General features: G+C 34.9%; 1 protein-coding gene across 1 annotated transcript in view; it reads left to right on the top strand.

Annotated features, from left to right (window-relative positions):
• Positions 1-22,482, top strand: part of WASL (WASP like actin nucleation promoting factor) — a 35,268-nt gene extending 12,786 nt beyond the window's left edge. The window contains exons 6-11 of the mRNA XM_078059828.1: positions 5,280-5,448; positions 6,700-6,742; positions 8,011-8,164; positions 13,274-13,794; positions 17,214-17,322; positions 19,857-22,482. Of these exons, the coding sequence (XP_077915954.1) occupies positions 5,280-5,448; positions 6,700-6,742; positions 8,011-8,164; positions 13,274-13,794; positions 17,214-17,322; positions 19,857-19,918 (1,058 nt within the window). The 3' untranslated portion in view covers positions 19,919-22,482. The remainder of the gene's footprint in view (positions 1-5,279; positions 5,449-6,699; positions 6,743-8,010; positions 8,165-13,273; positions 13,795-17,213; positions 17,323-19,856) is intronic.
• The last annotated feature ends 790 nt before the right edge of the window (positions 22,483-23,272 follow it).

The raw sequence follows: 23,272 nt of genomic DNA, 5'->3' as shown, positions 1-23,272 counted from the left end.
ACAATGACAACAATAATTTTAGCAGCTACTACGTAATGATCATTTACTACCAGCCATGCACTGTCCAGCAGTCTTATGAAATGGCTGCTATTATCCCCATTTTATAGAAGAGCAAACAGGGGCAAAGGTGGGTAACTTGCTCAGGGTCACAAAACTAGTAAGTGGTAGAGCAGGATTCAGTCTCAAGCAGTCTAACTCCACAGCCTGGCCCCTTAATCACTATGCTATGTCCATAAGATTTTGAAGGAGAAACTGAGACCTAGACTGGGTAAATAACATGCCTTAAGTTACACAGCTGATACGAGGCAGAGGCAAAGGAAGCAGAAGCAGCTGAGTCAGAAGTCCTTCATCTGTGAACTCTTACAGCAGTGTTAGAATTTTTTTCCCTTGTTGCATGCTCAATATTTTAATCCTTTTGAATTTATTATTCTGCATTCTGTAAGCATGTGTTGAGTACCAGTGGGGAAGGCTTCCTAGAAGTGGCATCTTTGGGAAAAGTAACCTGAGATTTTAAAGTGTAGATGTTGTATAAATAATTAAAGTTAACAATATAAATTATGGAGTTTTCAGTACATATAAAATGTACTTCTGAAGAGGCACCTAATCCATGAATACACAGAATTTGGATATTCTTTTTTTTTTTTTAAGATGTTATTTATTTATTTGAGAGAGAGAGAGCTCTGAGCAGGAGGAGGAGCAGAAGGGGAGGGAGAGAGGGACAAGCCGACTCTGCTGAGATCATGACCTGAGCCCAAACCAAGAGTCTGACACTTAACCGACTGAGCTACCAGGCACCTCATGAATTTGGTGACAGTGGTGTCTTGCAATTTTATTCCTCCTAGTAGGAGAGGTACTCATAATTAAATAGAGTTTCTTTCTCTGTGATTGCTCTTGGTTTTAAATCTTTAGATCTGTAGTTTTAACCCTTCGGCACAGTGATCCCAAACTTCTTTTCATTAAATGAGAGTTTAAAAAAATAGTATCATTAAAAGGCAAAATTATATGGCATGTATTGCCAGCATTTGTATATTTCCTTATAAAATATACATATAATACGGTATTAACATATTACATACACAATAAAGGATGAAATAATTAATAGAAGTTTTCATATTTTTTTTTCCTACAGTGCAGTCATTTGTCTTGCTCTCCCCACTATGTGGAGACTACTGTTTTGAGGGCAGCATATTACTTTTCTGCATTTGGTACACTACTATCAGGCGCAGTGGACACCTTAACCACCTTGCTGTGTCCACGCAGGTGTTTTGTCTTAAATCCGCATTTGGATTATCAGTTTAGTAGACTTTGTCAAATTGTAACTATTAAAAAGACACTTTATGTAGAAGTAACATATATTCCTGAAATGCAATTCAGTGTCTTCCTCACTAACTCCTAATCCATACATCTTTCTTTTTTCTTTATCGGTCAGTCTCACCTTTTAGCTTAGATGCTTTCCAATGATTTGTTCTCAGCTTCATGACTGCTTGACATCAGAGGCCTCTGGGCCGCCTGTTCTCAACTATTTTACCTTGGTGAGAGTTCTCTGCTTTTTATGTAATTAAGGGGAAGATTAACTAGAAATGCTGTTCAGTGAGAATATTAAAAAGCCTTTTCTGTGACAGTTGTCTTTAATCAGGAAATGGTAATTTGTCATTTGACTGTTTTTTTTTTTTAAGAAGGGAAACAGCCCCCTCCATTATATATTTACTTAGTATATGTTCTTAGGATGAGTACAATTTCATAAATGGAATAATTTAATTTTTACTAGAAGTGATTTAAGAGTATCTGTATTACCATATCTTCCATAAACTTTATTAAAAAATGACTCTGTGCCTTACACAGGTTGTCACTTTTGAAACAAATATTTAATTGGGCTTTAGAACACCGTTTTAAACTTACTTCCAAACATCTTCAAACTCTAAAGTAAGTGACTATTGTCAACAGAAATAACCAAGTACCTAAATCCCATGATTATGTAGGAGTTTTTTTTTTCTAAATTTTGAAAGTTATATTTATTGAATGATGGACTGTTGAACTATATAAATTGAGAGAACTAATTGATAAGGAAATGATATATGATAACATTGGTAACGTTAGCATTATCAATCACCTTATGGTTTGACTTTAGTGTAAAAAGTACAGTAGTAATTAATAGGGTAGTGGACTAGGAACCAAGATAGCAGAGTTCACCTTTGCTTTTGTCACTAATTGTGTGACTTTAGATAGGTCACCTGACTCTTCTCATCCTTAGTTTTCATCTATAAGATGAAAAGTGTAGAAAAACACTCTAATTTCTCAGCTAATACTAATTTTCTGTATATCTGTATAATTTGAATTTTCCTGTATAGACTAAAGTAATGTTTTAATCAGTACTAATGAAATTCATGTGTAATGACACTAAATAGCTAATTCAAAGGCTTTATAAACTGCGTGGCAGTAACAATATATCCACACCTCCTTTTTGGGTAGAGGGAGGAGGGGAAACAGTCTGACTACAGTATGAGTTAAACTTTGTTATTCATTCCACATTATGCACTTATATTTTGTTCCTGTCTTCTTTATCCTTAAACTTGCTTCAGAGATGACTGAATTATTTTCTCTAGTGAGTTATGAATCAGGCTTACAAGAATCTTAACTTTATTAAATTTCCCAGAAAAGAATTTATTAGCTTGGATAATTTAAACTATTAAACTTCACTTTACCCAATTCTATTACCATTTAAAACATCCATGGTATAATAATAACTTTTATATAACCTAAAGCAGCATAAAAATATTTTCATCTTTCTTTTTTTCTAAAAACTAATAATAGTTTTGTTATTTTTTAAATGGTGAATCTGGTTGCTTCTTTATAGTTGCTCTTAGGACACCTATTTCAGGAGGGGTGGTAATGTATAAGGAGAGTGCCTCATTCTGATACTCCTAAATCTGTCTTAAGCTAACTCTTAAATTCTATTAAGTATAAATATAAGAGAGTAAGTAGTGTTTTGCGGCATCTTACCATGGATGGTGTTGCTGATACTGATTTGTAAAGCTAAATAATAAGAGGGAAGGCAGAAAAGAAAGGAAGAGAAGTAAAAACAGATCAGTAGATAAGCCTTTGAGTATGGCATCAATTTAACCCTCCAACACTTGAGTTCTGGGTATTCTCAATAAGTCCCTTACTTTGTGAAACTATAGTAAACACTAAAATCTGATACCTGAACAAATTTGAAAATCCAGCCTTTATCTACTATTTCATAAGCCTTCTGTATTGCATAACTAACCTTTAACTTTTGATCCGGTCATTTTTATTATTCCTTGACACTGAATCAGCTTATTTTAATGGTCTTATCCATATTATTCACTAGCTTCCATCTTTTTCAAATAACAGTTTCTTTATTTCTTGCCGATATGAGCAACTTCCCATGGAATTTTATATGAAAATACAAATAGAACTTTTAGACACTTACATGTAAGTAAACTTTGAATATGGAGGGAAAATAGCTGAATTTTGGTGATATTAAAAATACAAATCTTTCCAAATTGTTTACTTGTCCGATAAGGTGGTAGATGGCTTTTGTAAATTTATTTTAGCTCTATTTCATCTTGAATAGTAGAGTTGAAAGAGAGAACATGGGTTATATATAATTTACCCATTTAGATAAACATTGTTCTTTCATATAACTTTAATGAATAGGCTACATTTGAGGTTTTTAATGCAGTTGAAGAAATACAGTCAAATTAGCATTTAGTTATCACCTAATATACATTAGCCTGTAATTTCTTGGGATTTCTGTTTTCCATTCTATGATTGTGTCAGGAGTCCTCAAGACCACCCCACAGCTGATTTGCTAGAAGGACTCAACAGGACCAGGCATATAGTGGGATACTCATGTCAAAGATTTACAACAGTGAAAGGATATAAAACAAAATCAACAAAGGGAAAGACATAGGGGGTTAGTCCGAGGGAAACCACATACAACTTTGCCATAGTCTTCTCCCATTGGAGTCGTGGGGAATGCACATAATTCGTCCAGTAATTAGTTGTTACAACACATGGTAAATGTTGTCTAAAAGAGAAACTCATTAGGGACTCAGTGCCCAGAGTTTATTGGGGGTTAATCACGTAGTCCTCCTCTTTCTAGCACATACCAAGATACTAGACTCCCAGAAAGAAAGCAGGTGTTTAGCATTAAGCACATTGTTAGCACAAATAGTTGAGGCACAATGAGCCCATCTTATCAGGTAATGATAAAAACCCTCTTGCAATCCCGTTTTCCAGATGCCAGCTCAGAGCAAATCTTACAAGCAGCTCTTTCTAAGGATGGCAGTCTCAGGCCTGCTATGTTAACTGTTTCTCTGTGCAATAGTGGTTGCATTTTATACACCATTTTGAAAGTTGTCGTTAATATACTCATCTCAGAGGAATTTTCTAGTAAGAGGTTTTGTCAGAGAATCCTATATTAAAATAGGAACATGTGATGCCATTAGTTAAATTTATAAGGAATTTTGAAATTGAATACATTTCATTTAGACTGTCATGCTTTTAAAGCCAAGGATATTTTTGTGAATTATAAAACAGGTTTTGTATATTATATTTGGTGTCACTGCTAAAGGTGCTATTATTAATATCTGAAGATGCTGGAGATTTTCACTGTTGATTCTTGTGGAAGATGAGTGTTTTGAGAATTTTTCCATCTCATTTTTGAGCCCTGTACTTCCAAAGTCAAAGTGTACGTATACTGATAGGGAAAATATTACTGGACTTATATATGGTAGTTTTGGAAAAAATAGTAGTAATAATTGTATAAGTATTTTTTTTCCCTCATGGACTAATAAAGTTGAAACAAAGAAGTAAGACTAGATTTCTGTGTCAGATTTTTTTTTAAAAAAAGTATATGCTCTTTTTAATTTTTATTACGCTTGTTATGTCATATATACCACTTTACCAACAAGTAATGGGATGTGTGTAAGGCTATTATAGTCAAAATTTAAGGGATTTAGACCAATTAAATTTAAATTCTTATTGAAAATTTTTATTTTCCATGAGATTTAATGTTACAAAAATGTAAGTTCTCTTTGAAATACCACCTATGCTAATGTGTTTAAGAATTTATTATAGGCTTTTGAAATTTTGGCAGTACTTTATCCATTATTTATAAAAAATTAACATGCAACTTTAAAATTTAAATAATTTATTAGTGAAGTGGTCCTACTTCAGAGAAAGATACTTAAATTATAAATTATGAATGTAATAATTGTTATCTTAAATTACATCCTTTTCATATTGTTTTGCAGGTCCTAATCTACCCATGGCAACAGTTGACATAAAAAATCCAGAAATCACAACCAATAGATTTTATGGTCCACAAGTCAACAACATCTCCCATACCAAAGAAAAGAAAAAAGGAAAAGCTAAAAAGAAGAGATTGACCAAGGCAGATATTGGAACACCAAGCAATTTCCAGTAAGAGAGTTCTTTTGTTTTTCTTATCTTTTCATTTACTCACTGCTGCTCTTGGTTTTTACCTTGTTAGAAAATTTTGTTTTCTTTTTTGGGAGGACCCTTATATTTATCATCTGCATACTTTTTTCGCTATAGATTTTGTTGGAGTTGGGTTTTTTTTGTGTGTGTATGTGTTTTTTTTTTTTTTTTTAAGGCTATTGCTCAGTAGACTTCCTGTGCATCTTACAGTTTATTTACCCTTCTACTCATCAGGAAAGAAAAATCAGATTAAGTTGTTTCTTTAAATAACTGTTGGACATAATGATTTCTCACTTTTTCCCTATAAATGGTATTTGGAAATTGCCTAGAGGCACTGTCTTAGTCCATTTGGGCTGCTATAACAATACCGTAGACTGAGTGGCTTATAAACAACAGAATTTTATTTCTGTAGTTCTGGAGATTGGGAAGAGGCAGGCAAAATTTAGTGAGGTTCCACTGCCTGATTAATAGACAGCTGTCTTCTAGCTGTCTTCCTCACATGTTGGAAGAGGGCAAGAGGGACGCCTGGGTGGCTCAGTCGGTTAAGCGGCTGCCTTCGGCTCGGGTCATGATCCCAGGGTCTTGGGATGGAGTCCCACATTGGGCTCCTTGCTCAGCAGGGAGCCTGCTTCTCCCTCTCTCTCCCTCTGCTTGTGCTCTCTCTGTCAAATAAATAAAATCTTAAAAAAAAAAAAAGAGGAAGAGGGCAAGAGAACTCTCTGGGGCCTTTTTTTTAAGGGCACTAATCCCATTCTTGAGGGATCCACCCTCAAAACCTAATCACCTCCCCAAATCCTTACCTCCAAATACCATCACATTGGGGATTAAGTCTCAACATAGGAATTTTTAGGGGACACAAACATTTAGTCTGTAGTAGGCATCAAACCTTTGGTATTTATTTGACATATTTTAAGCATTTTCATATACATCATTTCATTAGCTCATTACAAAATTCCTGTCCTCTCATGTATATATGCTTATATTCTTCTGCTAGTTTGACAGTTGAGGAAATGGATGCTCAGAAAGATTGTGCAAAAATGTTAAAACTCAGTTTTAATCCTGGCCTCCTGACTCGTCACACAGTTTTTCCCTGAATATGGGTATGTCTGTGAGAACTATTAGTTCAGCCCCAAAATTTATTGGTTGGATTGGATTTCATATATTTTATGTTTTAAATGCTTTTTATGTATTTTCTATTTTTTATTTATATGTATTTTTGGTCTACTTCTTTAGGCACATTGGACATGTTGGTTGGGATCCGAATACTGGCTTTGATGTAAGTGTCTTTTCAAGCCATAAATATTATTGCTCTAAATATGTGGTAATGCTGTGGCTTATGGGTAGATTTTTATTATTCATTTTTGTGAATTCTAGCATTTATTTGAATGTGTTTATGTACATATACCACTGAGGTTGGAAACCTTAGTATTGTTCTGTCATTTATGGCTATGTCTGTAAAGACAAAGGTTTTATACTCCTTGAATTTATGTACTGTAATACAGGGGTGCCTGGATGGCTCAGTCTGACTCTTGGTTTCGGCTCAGGTCATGATCTAAGGGTCATGAGATCGAACCCCGTGTCGGCTCTGCGCTCAGCCAGAGTCTGCTCAAGATTCTCTCTCTCCCTCCCCCTCTGCTCCTCCCCTGCTTGCTCTCTCTCTCTCTCATAGATAGATAGATAGATAGATAGATAGATAGATAGATAGATAGATAAAATCTTATATACTATAATATAAAATTCTTGTGTGTTGACAGCCAAGAGAAGAAAATTATTTCTGTTAACTGATCATTTTAGGGGAATATATACCAAATTACTGCAAAGTACTATAATCAAATTCTGAATATCCAGTTGTTAAATTATCTAAATCTTTTCATTCTATTCTTTTTGGCAGTTTTGTCATTATTTAATTTTTAGCACTATGAGCAAGGTAGGCAACTGCTGGCAAAAATAAGTGTTTTTAACATTTTTAATCTATTTTGGTTGCTTAAATAATATGTATTTCACATTTGACAGATAATCAGGATTTGGAAAAATTATTTTGAAGAGAAATATTTGTGATTGGAATCAGAAATCCTTCTGGGGTTTTTTTGTTACTAACTACAATGTTAACTCCACAACATTTATTGAATGCTTCTTTATGTTGGGCTCTGTACAGGATGCTGAAGTTATAAGGAGGTCCTTTCTTCAGATTTTCAAATTGATTTACTTTTTTTGTTTATTTGTGTTTATACCTAAATCTTACTTAGTAACAGGTGAACATTGGAGATGTCTGAATCAGGAATGGGTTAGTAAAACTCTAAATGAGATGCCTTCTTTTTGAAGATAGGAAACAAAAAACAAAAAATTTATTGTTTGTTCTTATCTTTTCTGTTTTTTAAATAAGAAAGTTTAGTTGGCTTATAAATAATCTAACCATGTTAAAAGTGTATAAATTTAAAATAATTTCATAAAGGACACAGGTGAGAACTAAATTTGAGTTTGATCATGCTTATTTTTAAAAATTGGGGTAGATTTTATAGTTAACAGTTACTTTATCTGTTGTAGCTGAATAATTTGGATCCAGAATTGAAGAATCTTTTTGATATGTGTGGAATCTCAGAGGCACAACTTAAAGACCGAGAAACATCAAAAGTTATATATGACTTCATTGAAAAAACAGGAGGTGTAGAAGCTGTTAAAAATGAACTACGAAGGCAAGGTAACTTTTTTTTTTTTTTTCTATTCAGGCATTCAAATCTTTTTTTCCTTGTGAATCTTTTGAGGTCAGTTTCATGGAAGACAGCTACACACGTTCATGTGAACTTTCCTTAAGCAGAATATTTGAATTTATAGATAAGTAGCTTGGCCTGGTTGCTTTGCATTATTTTGATATAACTTAAATTTTGATAAGGTTTTTCTTATTAAAAACTCTACTTTGCCACCTTATTCATTTGGGCTTGCTTTTCTTCTTCCTAGTTTTTGTGTACTGGAACAAAAGCTCTAGTTAAAGCATTCTTCTGAGGAATTTAACTGTCATTTTAAATTAGGGGTTTGACTTACCTGTATCTTTTTCACTACTGATGTTCATTCGGCCTTTCATTCATTCATATATTCAGTAAACATTATTATGTCAGCACTTGTCTTCACTCAGGATATTTAGATATAAATAAACAGTTTCTGTCCTCAGAAATCTTACAGTCTGGTGTGGAAACAGATACTTAAACAAGTGTATAGTCAATAACTGCTATTGTAGAAACATGGTGTTAGTTTTAATGAAACTAGTGTGATGCTAATTTATCTTATTTTTTGAAAAAATTACATTTCCAGAATGGATTTTTAATAACACCTTGGGCATAGCACCGTTGTTGTTTTTAAATGCTCCCAGAGTGAGTCACATTTACTATTAATGTGTTCCTTGACTCTCTTTTTGTCCACTGTTACCACACACTTTGGCGTTACTCTACCAGATGTTGCCTGGCATCTCTCTGAGCTCTCTGAATTTATAAGTTTATAAATCTCCTCTTGACATTTACTAGACCATCCATACATCTGCCCTTACACCTGAATTCCGGTGACTAAGAGTTGACTATATTAACTTGATTGGGTTTGTTTTTTAAACTTTATTGTGATTGCTTTTTATTTTAGCTGCTTTTAAAGCATCAAATTAGGCAAAGTCCTCAGTTGAATTACCTAAAACAAAAAATATACAGGCATTAAAAAAACATGCTTTGGGAACAAAGTTAAATTCTTGTCATACTCAAGAACCTAACTCCCAATGTGGAATCTTTTAGACACCAAAGAATTATTTTATAGAAGGTAAATTTTTTCAATGGAAGAGTAAAAAGACTAATGATTTATTAAGGAAATGTTTTCCAGGCAGAACATATGTGTTCAAAAGTATAAAAAAAATTAGAGAAGTTTATGAAGTTGCCTTAAAAATATATTTTGTGAAAAAAAAAAAAAATATATATATATATAGTAAAATCTGCTGATCAAATCTCTTGAAACTTGTTTTGTAAAATTATGTAATCAGGTTTTTAAAAGTAGTAGACTTGTGATTTCCAACATATTTTTTGTGTGTCTGTGCAGTTGTTTGAAGGCCATTAACTGGGGTGCCTGGGTGGCTCAGTGGTTAAGCGTCTGCCTTCGGCTCAGGTCATGATCCCAGGGTCCTGGGATCGAGTCCCACATCGGGCTCCCCCTGCTCAGTGGAGAGTCTGCCCACCCCCTGCTCGTGCCCACTCTCGCTCGCTCTCTCTCTCCCTCTCTCTCTCTCGCCAAAATAAATAAATAAAATCTTAAAAAAAAAAAATGAAGGCCATTAACTCAATAATCTATGTAGGTCCACCACAGTGGAGTGGTATGTATGTGGGATGTTATTTGACCCAGTGCTCTAAATTATGTATGCTTTGATATGTTTACTTTCAAAGAAGCTAGAGTTCATTTATCCTGCTTCCACACATCCAGTGAGATTATTTGTGCTCTACTCAAACTAATTTATTTCTGTATGAGTCTGAGCTCATATTTCATCTGACTTTAGATAATTGTAATGAAATTATGTGGATATTTTAAAAACACCTCTTACCCACAGCACCATTGTTTTTATTGTTGCTTATTATACTTATTCCTAGTGATTGCTTTTCACACTTGGCGTTATTTCAGTAACCTGTATAAGATATACTTAGATTTTTACATTAATTTGGGTCAGGGAGGGGGTACTTAATATAAATACATACAGTTAGTTCTACTCAGGGAGTTGTCAGTATTCCCATAAATTTAAATTTGTGTTGAGTAGCTGTTTGCTTTACTTTGATGAGAGTACATGAGAGCAGTTCTTTAATGTTTCCTGAATTCTATAATACTATATTTCTTTTAAATATTAGTTATATTTATATTGCTTTATAATTTCTATGTATAATACCTGTAAATGTCAAATATCTGGAGAGTTACCTATTACTCTTTTTTTTTTAATTTTTTTATTGTTATGTTAATCCCCATAGAGAGTTACCTATTACTCTTAATGTTGATCTGCAATAATAATAATTTTTAAGTATATGAGCTTTTTTGTAGTATAACCTCAAGACAAGGTTTTTTTCCATAGATACCAGTCTTTCTTCCTTTTTAACTAAATTTTGATAGTAAGAATTTTTATTGGTTGTAACTTTTGTTTCATATTTTTCACTTTATTTCTTTTTTAGAAATCTAAGAAGTATTGTCATTGTGATTCTGGTGTTTATGGTGACTCATAGAGTTTTGCAAGTCTCTAGGCCATCAGATTTTCTCTTGGTCTGTGTGGTATCTGCTTAGCAGGCATATTTGTGCATGGAAACATCTAACTCCCATTGTGCCCTTTCCTCTCCTTTTTTAATTCTTTCACATTTTTACGTTGGGATAAGGCATGTTTTTTGCATACTTACTTTTATGTAGAAATAATACGGACTATAAAAAAAGAGAAAGTTGGTAATAGATTTTCCTCATAAAAATATAGAGATGTTTCCAGTCACTTTTCAAGATCATAGAAATGCTGAACTTGTGTTGTACCCAAACTGGATGCAGTTAATAATTTACACACAGTCAGTTAAGGCTTCCTTTCCCCTAGGCAATGATTTAATGTCCATTCCAATGAATAATAGCTAGAGTGCAAATTATTCCAATAAAGTACTTACTACAAGTTCGAAAGAACTTTTATTCTCTCTACTGAAGAAATAGATCATTTTACGTATAAAAGATTGTGGATTCAGAGTCCTCAATGAGACCATGAGAAATGATTTACTAATACTTTTTATAGTAGGATACGGCGGTTATTTTCCTTTTAATTAAAAAACAAGTAAATCATAACTATTTGAAATATAAACCTTAGACTGATTAAAATTGCTGGAAGGAGGGGCGCCTGGGTGGCTCAGTCGTTAAGCGTCTGCTTTCGGCTCAGGTCATGATCCCGGGGTCCTGGGATCGAGCCCCCCCCACATCGGGCTCCCTGCTCGGCGGGAAGCCTGCTTCTCCCTCTGCCACTCCCCCTGCTTGTGTTCCCTCTCTCACTGTGTCTCTCTCTGTCAAATAAATAAATAAAAATCTTTTTCTTTTTTAAGATTTTTTATTTATTTATTTGACAGAGAGGCAGCAAGAGCAGGAACACAGGTAGGGGGAGTGGGAGAAGGAGAAGAAGGCTTCCCGCCGAGCAGGGAGCCCGATGCGGGGCTCCATCCCAGGACCCCGGGATCATGACCTGAGCCGAAGGCAGACACTTAACGACTGAGCCGCCCAGGAGCCCCAATAAAAATCTTTAAAAAAAAAAAATTGCTGGAAGGATTTGATGTACTGTCCCTATTCAGAGTATACGTAATACATTTATGTCATATCCTCCTGGTTTTGCTCTTTTATTACAAAATATGCTAGAAAAGGACTTTGCTTTTAGCAAGTTTAATAAGTCTCCTCACTTTGGATCCAGTGAGAGAATTGGGTGGACCTTAGCTGCAACACTCAGACCAACAGTGTGCCTTGAATGTAAATCATAGGAACTTTCCTCTGTGATGGCTGACATCTAAGTGGGGTAACTCTCCTGTTTGCAGATATATATTATTTCTACTTTTAAAAGTTTGTATGCAAGGAGACAATACCCTGTGAGTATTGGTCTTTCTGCATATTTTATCTAATGTTTATATTTGGTAGCATATTTCCCATGATTGCCCCAAGTTAAATTAGAAGATACCTTCTATTTCCTTTGAAATGAGGGCTTTTTCCCCCTCTCTGGTATCATTGTGTTATTGAACATCTAAAGGTGCTTGTTATTTGTAGTTAGGGTTGGCATTTGTATTTTGTAAGACTGTAGAACTATCCATCAATAATATAGTTTATATCAGTAAATACAAATGGTTTTTATGAATTCTAGGATTTCTCTACTCCTAAAAATAGTTAATTTTTCTCTCCAGTCTTTAAATGAATGGAGAAGTAATGAAGTTCATTATTATGTAAATTTGTGTATACTGTTGGTAAAATCATGCCTCCAGAAATATAATAAATGTGTACCTTGAATTTTTTCCTTGTTATATCTTACATTTTTACTTAAGTAGAAAAAGAATGTGAATATCATTAATACCAGAATAGTCTTAATATTTTATTAATAACTTTAGTTTGGTTTTTCAGTGTGTAGAAATTCTCAGTTAATTTATTAATAGTTAGTTGTGTCTTCTGAATAAGTAGTTGAATATTTCACCTGAGTAAGCCTCCCTTACTGCCATCACTAGAATTACTGACCATCTTGTATAGAAAATAGAAGACATAAAATATAAACATAAGGTGGCAAAGGTTTAAATTTTAAAAGAAAAAGTATTCAATTTGGGTTTAGCTCAGATTAACTTGAATAAACTCTGGTAGGTTATGCTACATCAGCTATTTAATTCTGAATGTAAATTAATTTTATAAAATAACTAAAACTCAGTTCTTTAAAGAGGGAAGGTATCCATTAATTTTTATGAAAATGTTAAATAATGCTAATTGACCAGTGTTTAGTTTTGTTGTGATATTTTTGTTATTATTTAAGAAAGTGCTTATTCCCTTACCTTCAGAAGTGATGCTGATTCCTAAAAACTAAATTCTACAGTTTTAGCTAATATTTTTCAAGAAACGACAAGAAGGTGATCTTCAGTTGAGTATTCCCAAATAGAATGATATCATCTGTGCTCACATATCTTTGTAAAATAAGATACAAAGATGAGGCCTTTTTTTTCCTCGTATAGTTTTTTTTATATATGTTGAAGTAAGTTTTTTTTTCCAGTATGATGTTTGTGGGGGGAAAAGTATGCTTTCTTTTTTTCTGTTTTTATTTCAGCACCACCTCCTCCACCACCATCTAGGGGAGGGCCGCCTCCCCCTCCGCCCCCTCCGCACAGCTCAGGCCCTCCCCCTCCTCCTGCCAGGGGGAGAGGCGCTCCTCCCCCACCGCCGTCTAGAGCTCCCACAGCTGCGCCTCCACCACCGCCTCCGTCCAGGCCGGGTGTAGGAGTCCCTCCACCGCCGCCAAATAGGATGTACCCTCCTCCACCTCCAGCCCTGCCCTCCTCAGCACCAGCAGGGCCTCCGCCACCACCTCCGCCTCTGTCGTTGGCGGGGTCAGCAGCACCGCCCCCGCCCCCACCCCCGCCCCCTCCACCGGGGCCGCCACCTCCCCCTGGCCTCCCTTCTGATGGTGACCATCAAGTTCCAACTCCTGCAGGAAACAAAGCAGCTCTTTTAGATCAAATTAGAGAGGGTGCTCAGCTAAAAAAAGTGGAACAAAACAGTCGACCGGTATCCTGCTCTGGACGGGATGCACTTTTAGACCAGATACGACAGGGTATTCAGCTGAAATCTGTAAGTAATCGGTTCTTTTCAGTTTAGACTATCTGTCCTAATGGAATTTTTAAAGTAATTTATAAGACAACTTGGAAAGTCTTTATTTCACTTTTTGCTCTTTCTCTTTCATATTTTTAACTCTTTGAATTTCTGATATTTTTACATATGGTAAAACACACACATTTATACCTATGCCAGTGTAACCCATACTTCTGTAATCGAAATATCACCCCAGAAAGTTCCCTCATGCCTCTTTCCAGTTAGTCCCCCTTTCAAAAAGATCACCAGTCTGATTTCTGTCACCGTAGATTAGTTTTGCCTGTTCTAGAACCTCAGGTAAGTGGAATATTCCAACATGTTTGCTGTTGTTCTAGACTTCACTTCTGAATAAAATTTGCTTTAAATTTAAAGAAAAATCTTCAAACTATAGAGAAGTAAACTCTACTTATAGACCAATTGTAATCACCTTGGTAAGTTCAGACCATTACCTTTATGAAAACTAAACTGTATTCTAAAGTTCCTGTGTTCTGAAAGTTAGATTAGTAGAAAATCCGACTCTGCAGAGAAAGGAAAGAAATCTCTGTACTGGATGAGGCAGAAGTGGGCAAACTGGTTTTTTTTAAAGGACCACATAGTAAATATCTTAGGCTTGCAGGCTATGTGGTCTCTGTCACAACCACTCAGTTCTGGTGTTGTACCACAAAAGCAGCAGCATTGACGATGCATGATTGGATGGGCATGGTTGTGTTCTATAAAGCTTTATTTAGGGACACTGAAATTTGAATTTCATATAATTCTCACGTGTCACAAATATTATTCTTTTGATTTTCTTCCAGCCATTTAAAAATGTAAAACTCATTTTTCACTTTAAAAAGTTCTACAAAAATAGGACACACTAGATTTAGCCCATGGGCAATAGTTTGCTGACCGCTTTTCTAGAACCTAAACTGCCTGCGTTGACATACTTCCTTCTGAGAGTACATGTAGTCTGTCAGTTCCAACAGGAACATTTGCTCTGCGGGCTTCAGACAGGTAACGGACGGTAGATTTTTTTATGCAGTAAATAAAGATGAAAGAAGGGGATTTTGATTGAAAATTATTTTGTGACCTAGGGAATTATGGTAACTTTCTCAATCACCAAAACTTTAGCTAGGAAGAGAATGGTGGATAGGGAACACAGCTAATTGAATGAAAACATTTAAACATTGGCATAGCACAGATTTAAAAAACTCTGATCTTTAAAATGTATCTAGAGCTTTTTCTTACCATGTGATTAAGCTGTGAGCAGTTGTCTCTGCTCCCTCTCCCCCTTTAGTTTCGACTAAAGGTTTCTCAGGAACAGTTGAAGAATTTTGAACAGTTGTTAGTGGGAAGAATTAGTGTCAAAATGACCACAGCCACGGTGAATAACAGGTTTTAATGGAGTCATTTTCAAGCTTGCAGCTTAGAATCTGTGCCACTTAATGTGTCACTCATTCCCACATCTGCCACTCTTAACTTACTTTTTGTTTCTCTTTCCTCTCTCTTCCACAGTCAACTTTGTTTCTTTCTCTCATTTGCTGATACTAATAAGGTGTTATATTTAATGAATTAAGTTGTGTCCTCTTTTTTAATTTAAAAAGTTGCTGAATTAAATTCCCTATTTATTTTCCCCATCATCATTTCTTCCCATCCCAACTCTCTCCCTGTCCAAAAAACCCTGTAAATTGATCTCTGCATTTCTTTTAGAAAAATAAATGTGTGTTCCATTCTAAGTGTAAGCCATCCTTACCCTAAGTAATCACCTTTTTTTTTTAATTAACTGCAGAGTAATATCCTGGAGGGCATGAATCAGTGAATTATTAGCATGCTATATATGTGATCTGAGTCCATAATTTTATTTCCTTTTTAAGAAACCATTCTGTGGTTGAAATTTCTCTGTTTCTTTAACAGTCTATATAAATCATTTGTTCAGTGATGAAAATTACTAACATAAGATCACAGATTTACTATAAAGAGCTGGCAGGAAAGGTGTAAGTATTCACTTACATATATTTTGAATTCCGTGTTCGTAGTACCTCGGACAGCACCATGTCTAAGTCAGTGCTTTAGAAAACATGTTTACGGCAGTGTCGTGCTCCTGCAGTGCTCCCTGCCTCGTATTACCAGCTTGCTTAAGGGGAGTCTTTCTCCTTATTGCTGCTATACTTCTTTGAGAGCCTCATGCTGACATTCAGAGCTCTGAAACTATTTCTGTTGTCTTTTTCATTTGTGGCATTTCTATACCAGTAATAGTTAACATCTGGTCTCTAAAAACCTAAATACTAATGAATGAGTCAGTATTTTATGGGGAATTACTTTGACTATTTTTAAAAGAAAAAGATCTGTAAATCCAGAAAGACAAGTAGTATTAGGAGAAGAGTTGTGAAGACCAAAATAAGAAGTTTGCCATAACAAAGTAATTTGGCCGGGGGGGGGGGGGTTGGGAGTGGGGGGGGAATGACTTAGAATTGAAATGAAACAGCTGTGTGATTTCATTTTTAATTATACCAGTATTCTACCTTTACAAAGGTAATATAATTCCAGAGACAAAATTAACAAAATGAATATTTTGTATAAATGACTGTTCATTTTAGTCAAAGTACACTTAGAGGAGTACTTTCTAAATTTTTTTTCCCTGAATCTCAACAGATTTCCTGTGTTCTCTCTTTTTTAATGAGAGTTGGAATCAGGGAGTATTTTGTATAGAAATTAGATTTTAATGAGACCCCTTGAGGTTGATTTTTTTTTCCCCCTTGAATGTAGTTTATACTAGATAGAAGTACTTTAGTTAGGGATAGTTGGTTGCCTTGTGAGGTAGGTATATTTTGAAAGCTACCTAACTGATCTCCTTAAAGAGATTAACTCCTCATAATGCTATGAGAAAGAAAATTCATTTTGAGTTAAAATTACATATAGGTATAAATATAGTATATAAGGTGATAAGCTTGTTAGTAAAGCTGAGTTTTTCTAGGAGAGCAGAAGTCTCTTCATTTGCTCTTAGATATCTTAAGTGTCCTCACCTAACAACTCCAGGAATCTGGACATTACCTTAGTTTTGTTAAAATGATGTTCCTTGATAATAGTTTTAAAGTTTCATCAGCTAAGGCTTTGTGTTCTAGAATGAAAATGAACAGAAGTAATCCATCTGCAAGGACAAGTATTATTTAGGGAAGGGTTTGTTATTCTAATAACAAATGTGTTGTTGGCTTTATACATTAAGGAGTATATGAACAATTATTTTAAGGCAGCAGTTTATTTCTTCCTAACTTGGTTAATCCTGTCCTGGGTTTGTGTGCTCTTTTTTATCCCTTTCCTTTTTTTAAATAGGAAGTGATTCTAAAAACGTAAGACTTTCTGGAGACAAAAATTTTTTGCTAAGAATTTATTTCTAAATTTTGCTAACTTTCTTTTCCAAGGTATCTGATGGCCAAGAGTCTACACCACCAACACCTGCACCCACTTCAGGAATTGTGGGTGCATTAATGGAGGTGATGCAGAAAAGGAGCAAAGCCATTCATTCTTCAGGTATATTTACATGTACATATGTATATTTAATTTTAGTATTTGAAGTTCTGTTTTCTTTTGATTTTATGATAGTCTTTGCTAGCTTTTCCCCTGCTGTTGAGTAACACTGATGTGGATTTTAGGACAAATTTTTAAAAGTTACTGCCACTGTGACTAGTCTGTCTGAAGCTTAATGGATTCCAGGACACCATAGCCATAACCATAAACTGGAAGAACAACTTCAGAAAAATAGCAATTTCATTTCCTATACTGGAAATACTAATAGAATGCCTGGCAACTCTCTAAATTAGGCTTGAGATTCTGGATCTCATTCCTGTGACATTCTTGTGACATGAGAAATTCAGGTTTCCCTGATTTGTGAGAATCAGGGCTGAGAAATTGGGTTTTCTGGGATTTGCTAAAGAATTTTGAAGTTTTTTGTGTCCCCTTGTGATTTCCTAAAAGGTTTATTTGAATAAACTTGTCCCTATTCTGAGGCCATTATTAAGCATATGTACACCACCATATAAGTGGATATTACTTTCAAAAGAGAAAGCAATGGGTCTTGATATAACGCTTGAGGTTTACTAAAGAGCTTCCCCAGCATGATGTACCAGAATCAGGTCTCTGTTCTTATTAAATCTATTATTTACTCTCTGTCGAGCTCAATTTTCTTACTTGTTATGTGGAGAGAATTCATGAATCATGATTGATATGAAGAATAAATAAAATAATATGTAACTAACCAGCAGATTACTTAGCACATAGTAAGTGCTCAATAAATGTCATTTTTCTTCTCTTTGTTTCTCTGTAAGAATGTGGATATCTAGGATCTATTACCAATATTTATTTTCCTTAAATAGACATATTTATTCTCGTACTGTGTGATAAAGAGAGAATAGGCTATTTCATTCTGCAAATACTTATCATGGAATAATAATAATAAAAAAAAACAAAAATCCCTGCCTTCGTGGAGCATGAGTGGATGCATTCCAGTGAGAGACAAACAGTAAACAAAGTTAGAAAAATATATGTTAAATGGTCATATGTACTAAGGACAAAAATTAAGCAGAAAGGGAGATATAAGGACTTAAAGGATGTGGGAGGGAAGTTCATTTTGAAATAGGATGAGGCCTAACTGAGGTGACATTTGAAAAAAGACCAGGAGTTTAGGGAGTAAGCCATACAGAAAACTGGGGAAAATGTGTTCATTCAGATGGAAAGAACAGCAAATGCAAAGTCCCTGAGGTTGAGGAACATCAATGAGGCCGGTGTGGCTGAGGAAAGAATAGGAAGGTAATGAAGTAAGAGAGATGGTAGGAGGCCAGTAGTAAGGCTTTGGAGGCCATGAATGTGATGGGAAGCCACTGGAAGGTCCTTAGCTGAGGAATGGCAATGATCCAAGCAAGAGATAGCAAAAGTTTGAATCAGATTGGTAGCACCAGTGAGCTGGGATTGGATACTAGGTATATTTTGACTGTGGAGATCCTTGAGTTTGCTGATGGGTTGGAAGTGAGGTTTGGAAAAAAGAAAGGAGTGAAGGATGACTCCCAAGATTTTTGACTTGAGCATGAAAGGGGTGAAATTTTCATTAACAGAGTGGGATAAGATTTAGGAGGAGCAGGTTTGAGAGGAAAGATCAGGAGATTGGTTTTTGTAAATATTAAATTTGAGATACTTACTAAAAATTCAAACGTAGATGTTATGCAGGCATTTGGTTATGAGCCTGGAGTTGAGGGGCGAGGTCTGGACTGTTAAATTTGCATGTCATTAAAATAGGCGTGGTATTTAAAGTTACAGAATGGGATGGGATCATTAAAGAAGTGGATGTGAATAGAGAAGAGAAGGTGTAATAAGGTCTGAAGGCTGGAGAGTGAGTGTCTTAGAAGCCACATGAAGTGTTTGAAGGAGGATGGAGTGACGATCTGGGTCAAATGTATGTGATCGGACAAGAAAGCGAGAACAGGAAATTGAGCTTTAGCTTTAGCAACAGTCGGTTATTGGGGACCTGGAAAGAGCAATGTCATTGGGTTCAGGAGAGAATAGGAGGGTAGGAAGGGGAGGCTGGGTATTTGGACTGCCTGCTCTGTTCCTTAGTGGCTCAGTGTCCTCAGTATCAATGAGTTTCCTGCCTATCACTAGAATTATAACTGGAATTGGTAGCTGAACAATCTGTCAGGTGTATTTTTTTACAACTTTTCTTTAAAAATAGTCATTAAAGGGGCCACTCTTGGATTTGAGATGCGTGAAAATTCAGAGAGGCCAACGCAAATGTGGGTTTTCATATAAAGAAACACTGGTTGAAATTCGCTACATAGATACTACGGAACTAGAACCCAAGTCTTCTGACTCCTGTTCTAATCTTCAACTGACCATCCTACTCTTTAGATGTATTTTATTTGACTCATTTTAAATTGTCCTAGTAACCAGATTCCTCCAGAATCGAATGGTTTTGTTTCAGAAGTTAAATAATTGGAGGAATCATCCAAGAATCATGTAATGTTATTTTATTTATACATATGTTTTGATTGTTTGCCTTGGTGATTTTTTTCCAGATGAAGATGAGGATGAAGATGACGAAGAAGATTTTGAGGATGATGATGAATGGGAAGACTGATCTATATATTATATATATATATTTTTAAGGTGAAATACTAAACACTACTTTCTGTCTATGGATTCTGTAAAATTATCATGTAAATGTTCTACCAATTTGCTGTATATTTTTGTTGCCTTTTTTGCTTTTTTTTAATTAATCTGTGCAATACCTCATTTAATCTGTAAAGGTTTGTCAAAATCCTCTACAAAGCTACTCCCTGTTATTGTGTGCAAGTTTACACCAGGATGCTCACTTAATTTGTGAATATTTTTCATTCCATCAACAAGGGAGTTTAAATATTATATGTGAGACTGACAAAAACCTTAATGTAATTTAGTTATAATGCCAGAAGGAAAAACACTATTTTCATACCCTACTTTTTCTGTAACTAAATTTTCTTATTAAAATCTAGTATAGCACTACATTCTTTTTTAAGTGATACAGACCTTAGTTTATTTAGCCCCTTCATTTTGAACACCATGCTACATGAATGTTGAAGCTGACACATTGCACAGTTCTCTAGACATCACTACACTGATGCAGTTTCTCAAGTTGTAGCAGTATGCTCTGCATAATGTCACTACAGAGACGCTAGTTGGGAAAATCAGTAACACACCTCTTACAACAGTATTGCCTGTTCTTGTACAGAAGTGGTATTTGGAGGCTGGAATCATAAGGAGACCTTGCATACCTGTACTTGACTGAGATTATTTTTATGCTATAGCAAATGTGTCAGGCTCTTTTTAGCAAAAATTTAAAAATATTTTTGGTATTACTCTTAAACAGTAGTTTAAGTTTTTGCAGTTTGGGGGATTCTAGGGCTAATATTCTACATGAACTGAAGGAGGCTATACATTATGGTTACTTCAGTATCTAGTTAAATACACTATAAAAATCGGAACATTATAAAAATGATATGGAATTATTTTTATTGTGTAGTTTGTATGGATTGAGGTATTCAGAAATACCAGCCATACAAATCGAATCTAGCTGGCAAAGGTAAACGCTGTAATGCTGAACCTATTACGCTATTTAAATTTTTTTTTATAATTTCTCAAGGTTTTTGTCAAATGTCAGGTGAAGGGTTACATTTTTCTTAAAAGATTGGTGGTCCCAGTGTCATATTTCTTGAAACACATAACTGAATGATAGGTTCTTTTTTTTAAATAAAACTTTACAACCTGCACATTTGTTATGTATACTAAATGATGTGTTAAAATTAGGGTTTCCTTGCCTCTCTACAATACACTAATCTGCCTAAAGGTGGTTGTTTTCATATTTATAGTGCTAATTATCATACCTACCTACTTTAAATTTTAGGTAGGAAAACGATCTGATTTAAATACAGACACGTATTTTTCTCACATTGAGTCATATGCAGAATGTAGTTCCAAATGTATTTCAGTACTATAATCACAATATCCAACTAAAAATTAAGCTCTCTAGAATTGTACCGACCAAAATCTAGTATTTGGCATGATCTTGACAGGCTGGACCTGCAAGATATGGCTTGAATTTTAACCAGTTATCACATAATCTCTAATGATCATGCATCTAGTTATCATAAATAATTTAAAAGGTTTTGTTGCTGAAAGCAGTAAGTGGTGCAGTAAGATAGTTAAGTTATTCAAAGAATGTTACCTTTCTTGCAAGAGTAATTTAAACACATGGGAAAGATTCTAGACTTTTTGTTTCTTGCAAAAACAGTGCCCTCTGCTGCTAGAAACCTTTTTCTGCTTACTCTCATTTTTATCGTGGCTTGAGCTCAGTGACACTGAGTCTGGTGTGGATGAGGCTGGACAACTACTAACCAATAGAGTTAGGAATTTGTGCAAATGGTAAATAGAACATTATAATTATTTTAAGTAATATTAAGCATCCTCCTTTTTTTTTCATTTGACATTATAAAAAACATTTTAAATATCCTAGAAATGTCTTTAAGGTAATGCCAGTTTAAGATCTCTCTTAACTTTTGGCCAAGGAATTCAGGGTTTTCCAGCTAACTTCGGTGTGATAAATACTTATCAGGAGCTGCTCTGAATAAAAGGATATCAATTCTTTGAGTTGGAAACAATTTTAAACATGTAATATGAGTATAAAATTTGCCAAAGGTAATTGAGTTTATTCTTCTTGAGGAAAAAAAGGCTTTCTGTTGTTGTTGCACAAAGTCTAAATTACTATTGGTTGAAACACAGCAGCTGTGGAGTTCAGTCCAGGCATGAAGACTAAATCCACTGTAGATGTAAAGGTTGCATGTTTCGGTCTTCCACCACCTTGCACTGTGGGCAGCACTGTATCTGTGCGTTGTCTGAAAGCCTCCCATATATTCTGCAGCTAAATGATTGTCTGACAGCCTTCGCATTTAACAAACTTAGCATGAGGCTTTTTATATGCTACGTGATAGACAATTTCAGCTAGCCACATATTGTATGTGTGAGATTCATAAAGACTTTTCAATCATTCATTTCCATTTATCAACTGAAATTTTGTTTAGTATGTGAATTTTTTTGAAATGTATAGTGATAGGATGTTGCACTGGTGGCAATTCATCATGGAGCATAATAAAATTAATTTGACCCAAATAGGCTAAAATGCTGTTTTTTTCTTTATTGTGAAGAGATTAAAATGGATAAAAACATTTTTTTTTAACTGTAGATTATAGTAAAGGGTTCACAGCAGTGAATGATGATGGTTGAAGTTTTCAACAGACTGCATGCCCTGAGAGAGTGTGCCATTAAATAAACACGGTGAGCAAAAAGAATGTTACACCCTGTTCTGCTGGGAAATGGGACAGCTGCTCAGCTCCCTGGAAGCCAGTGCTGTGGTATACAGAGCATTCACATTGCAAGGTCAAACTGGAGCTGTTTGGCATACTGAAAATGTTGCAGTTCCCTAAAATCAGAATGATACTGCAGTTTACTGGTCATTTCAGTAGAAGCTAAATACAGCAGTTCATGTGGGACTTAAATAGTTCTTAATCAATGGTATCAAAGATGGTACATTAAACAGGAACCTCAGTTTTGATAAATAGAATTTTCTGTGCTGCTGACTTTGGCACAAGTGGGTGTCTGAAGATTAAACTGAGTTATGGCATCTAGTGTGTAGGATGCTACAAAATGCCTTCTAAGAACTTCAGCCAAATTTAAACATTTCAATAATATGTTCTATTAAAAATTCGTTTCTGTTGTACAGATGTGAACACTTAAGAATGTATTAACCAAACTTTTAAAAAAAAATTTTTTTTGAGAGACAAATGCCTCAGAATTGCTCTTGTCATATTATATTTATCTAATCAAAGGAGAAATTCCTGAAATAACTTACTGTCCTTTAGAAATGGAGTTCTTAAAGGACAAGTATAGAAATAAGGTCTAT

The sequence above is a fragment of the Halichoerus grypus genome, chromosome 12 (genome assembly GCF_964656455.1).
Source record: "Halichoerus grypus chromosome 12, mHalGry1.hap1.1, whole genome shotgun sequence".
In the NCBI taxonomy this organism is placed as follows: domain Eukaryota; kingdom Metazoa; phylum Chordata; class Mammalia; order Carnivora; family Phocidae; genus Halichoerus; species Halichoerus grypus.
The sequence above is the reverse complement of the archived record's forward strand: the minus strand, read 5'-3'. Positions and strand labels throughout refer to the sequence as shown.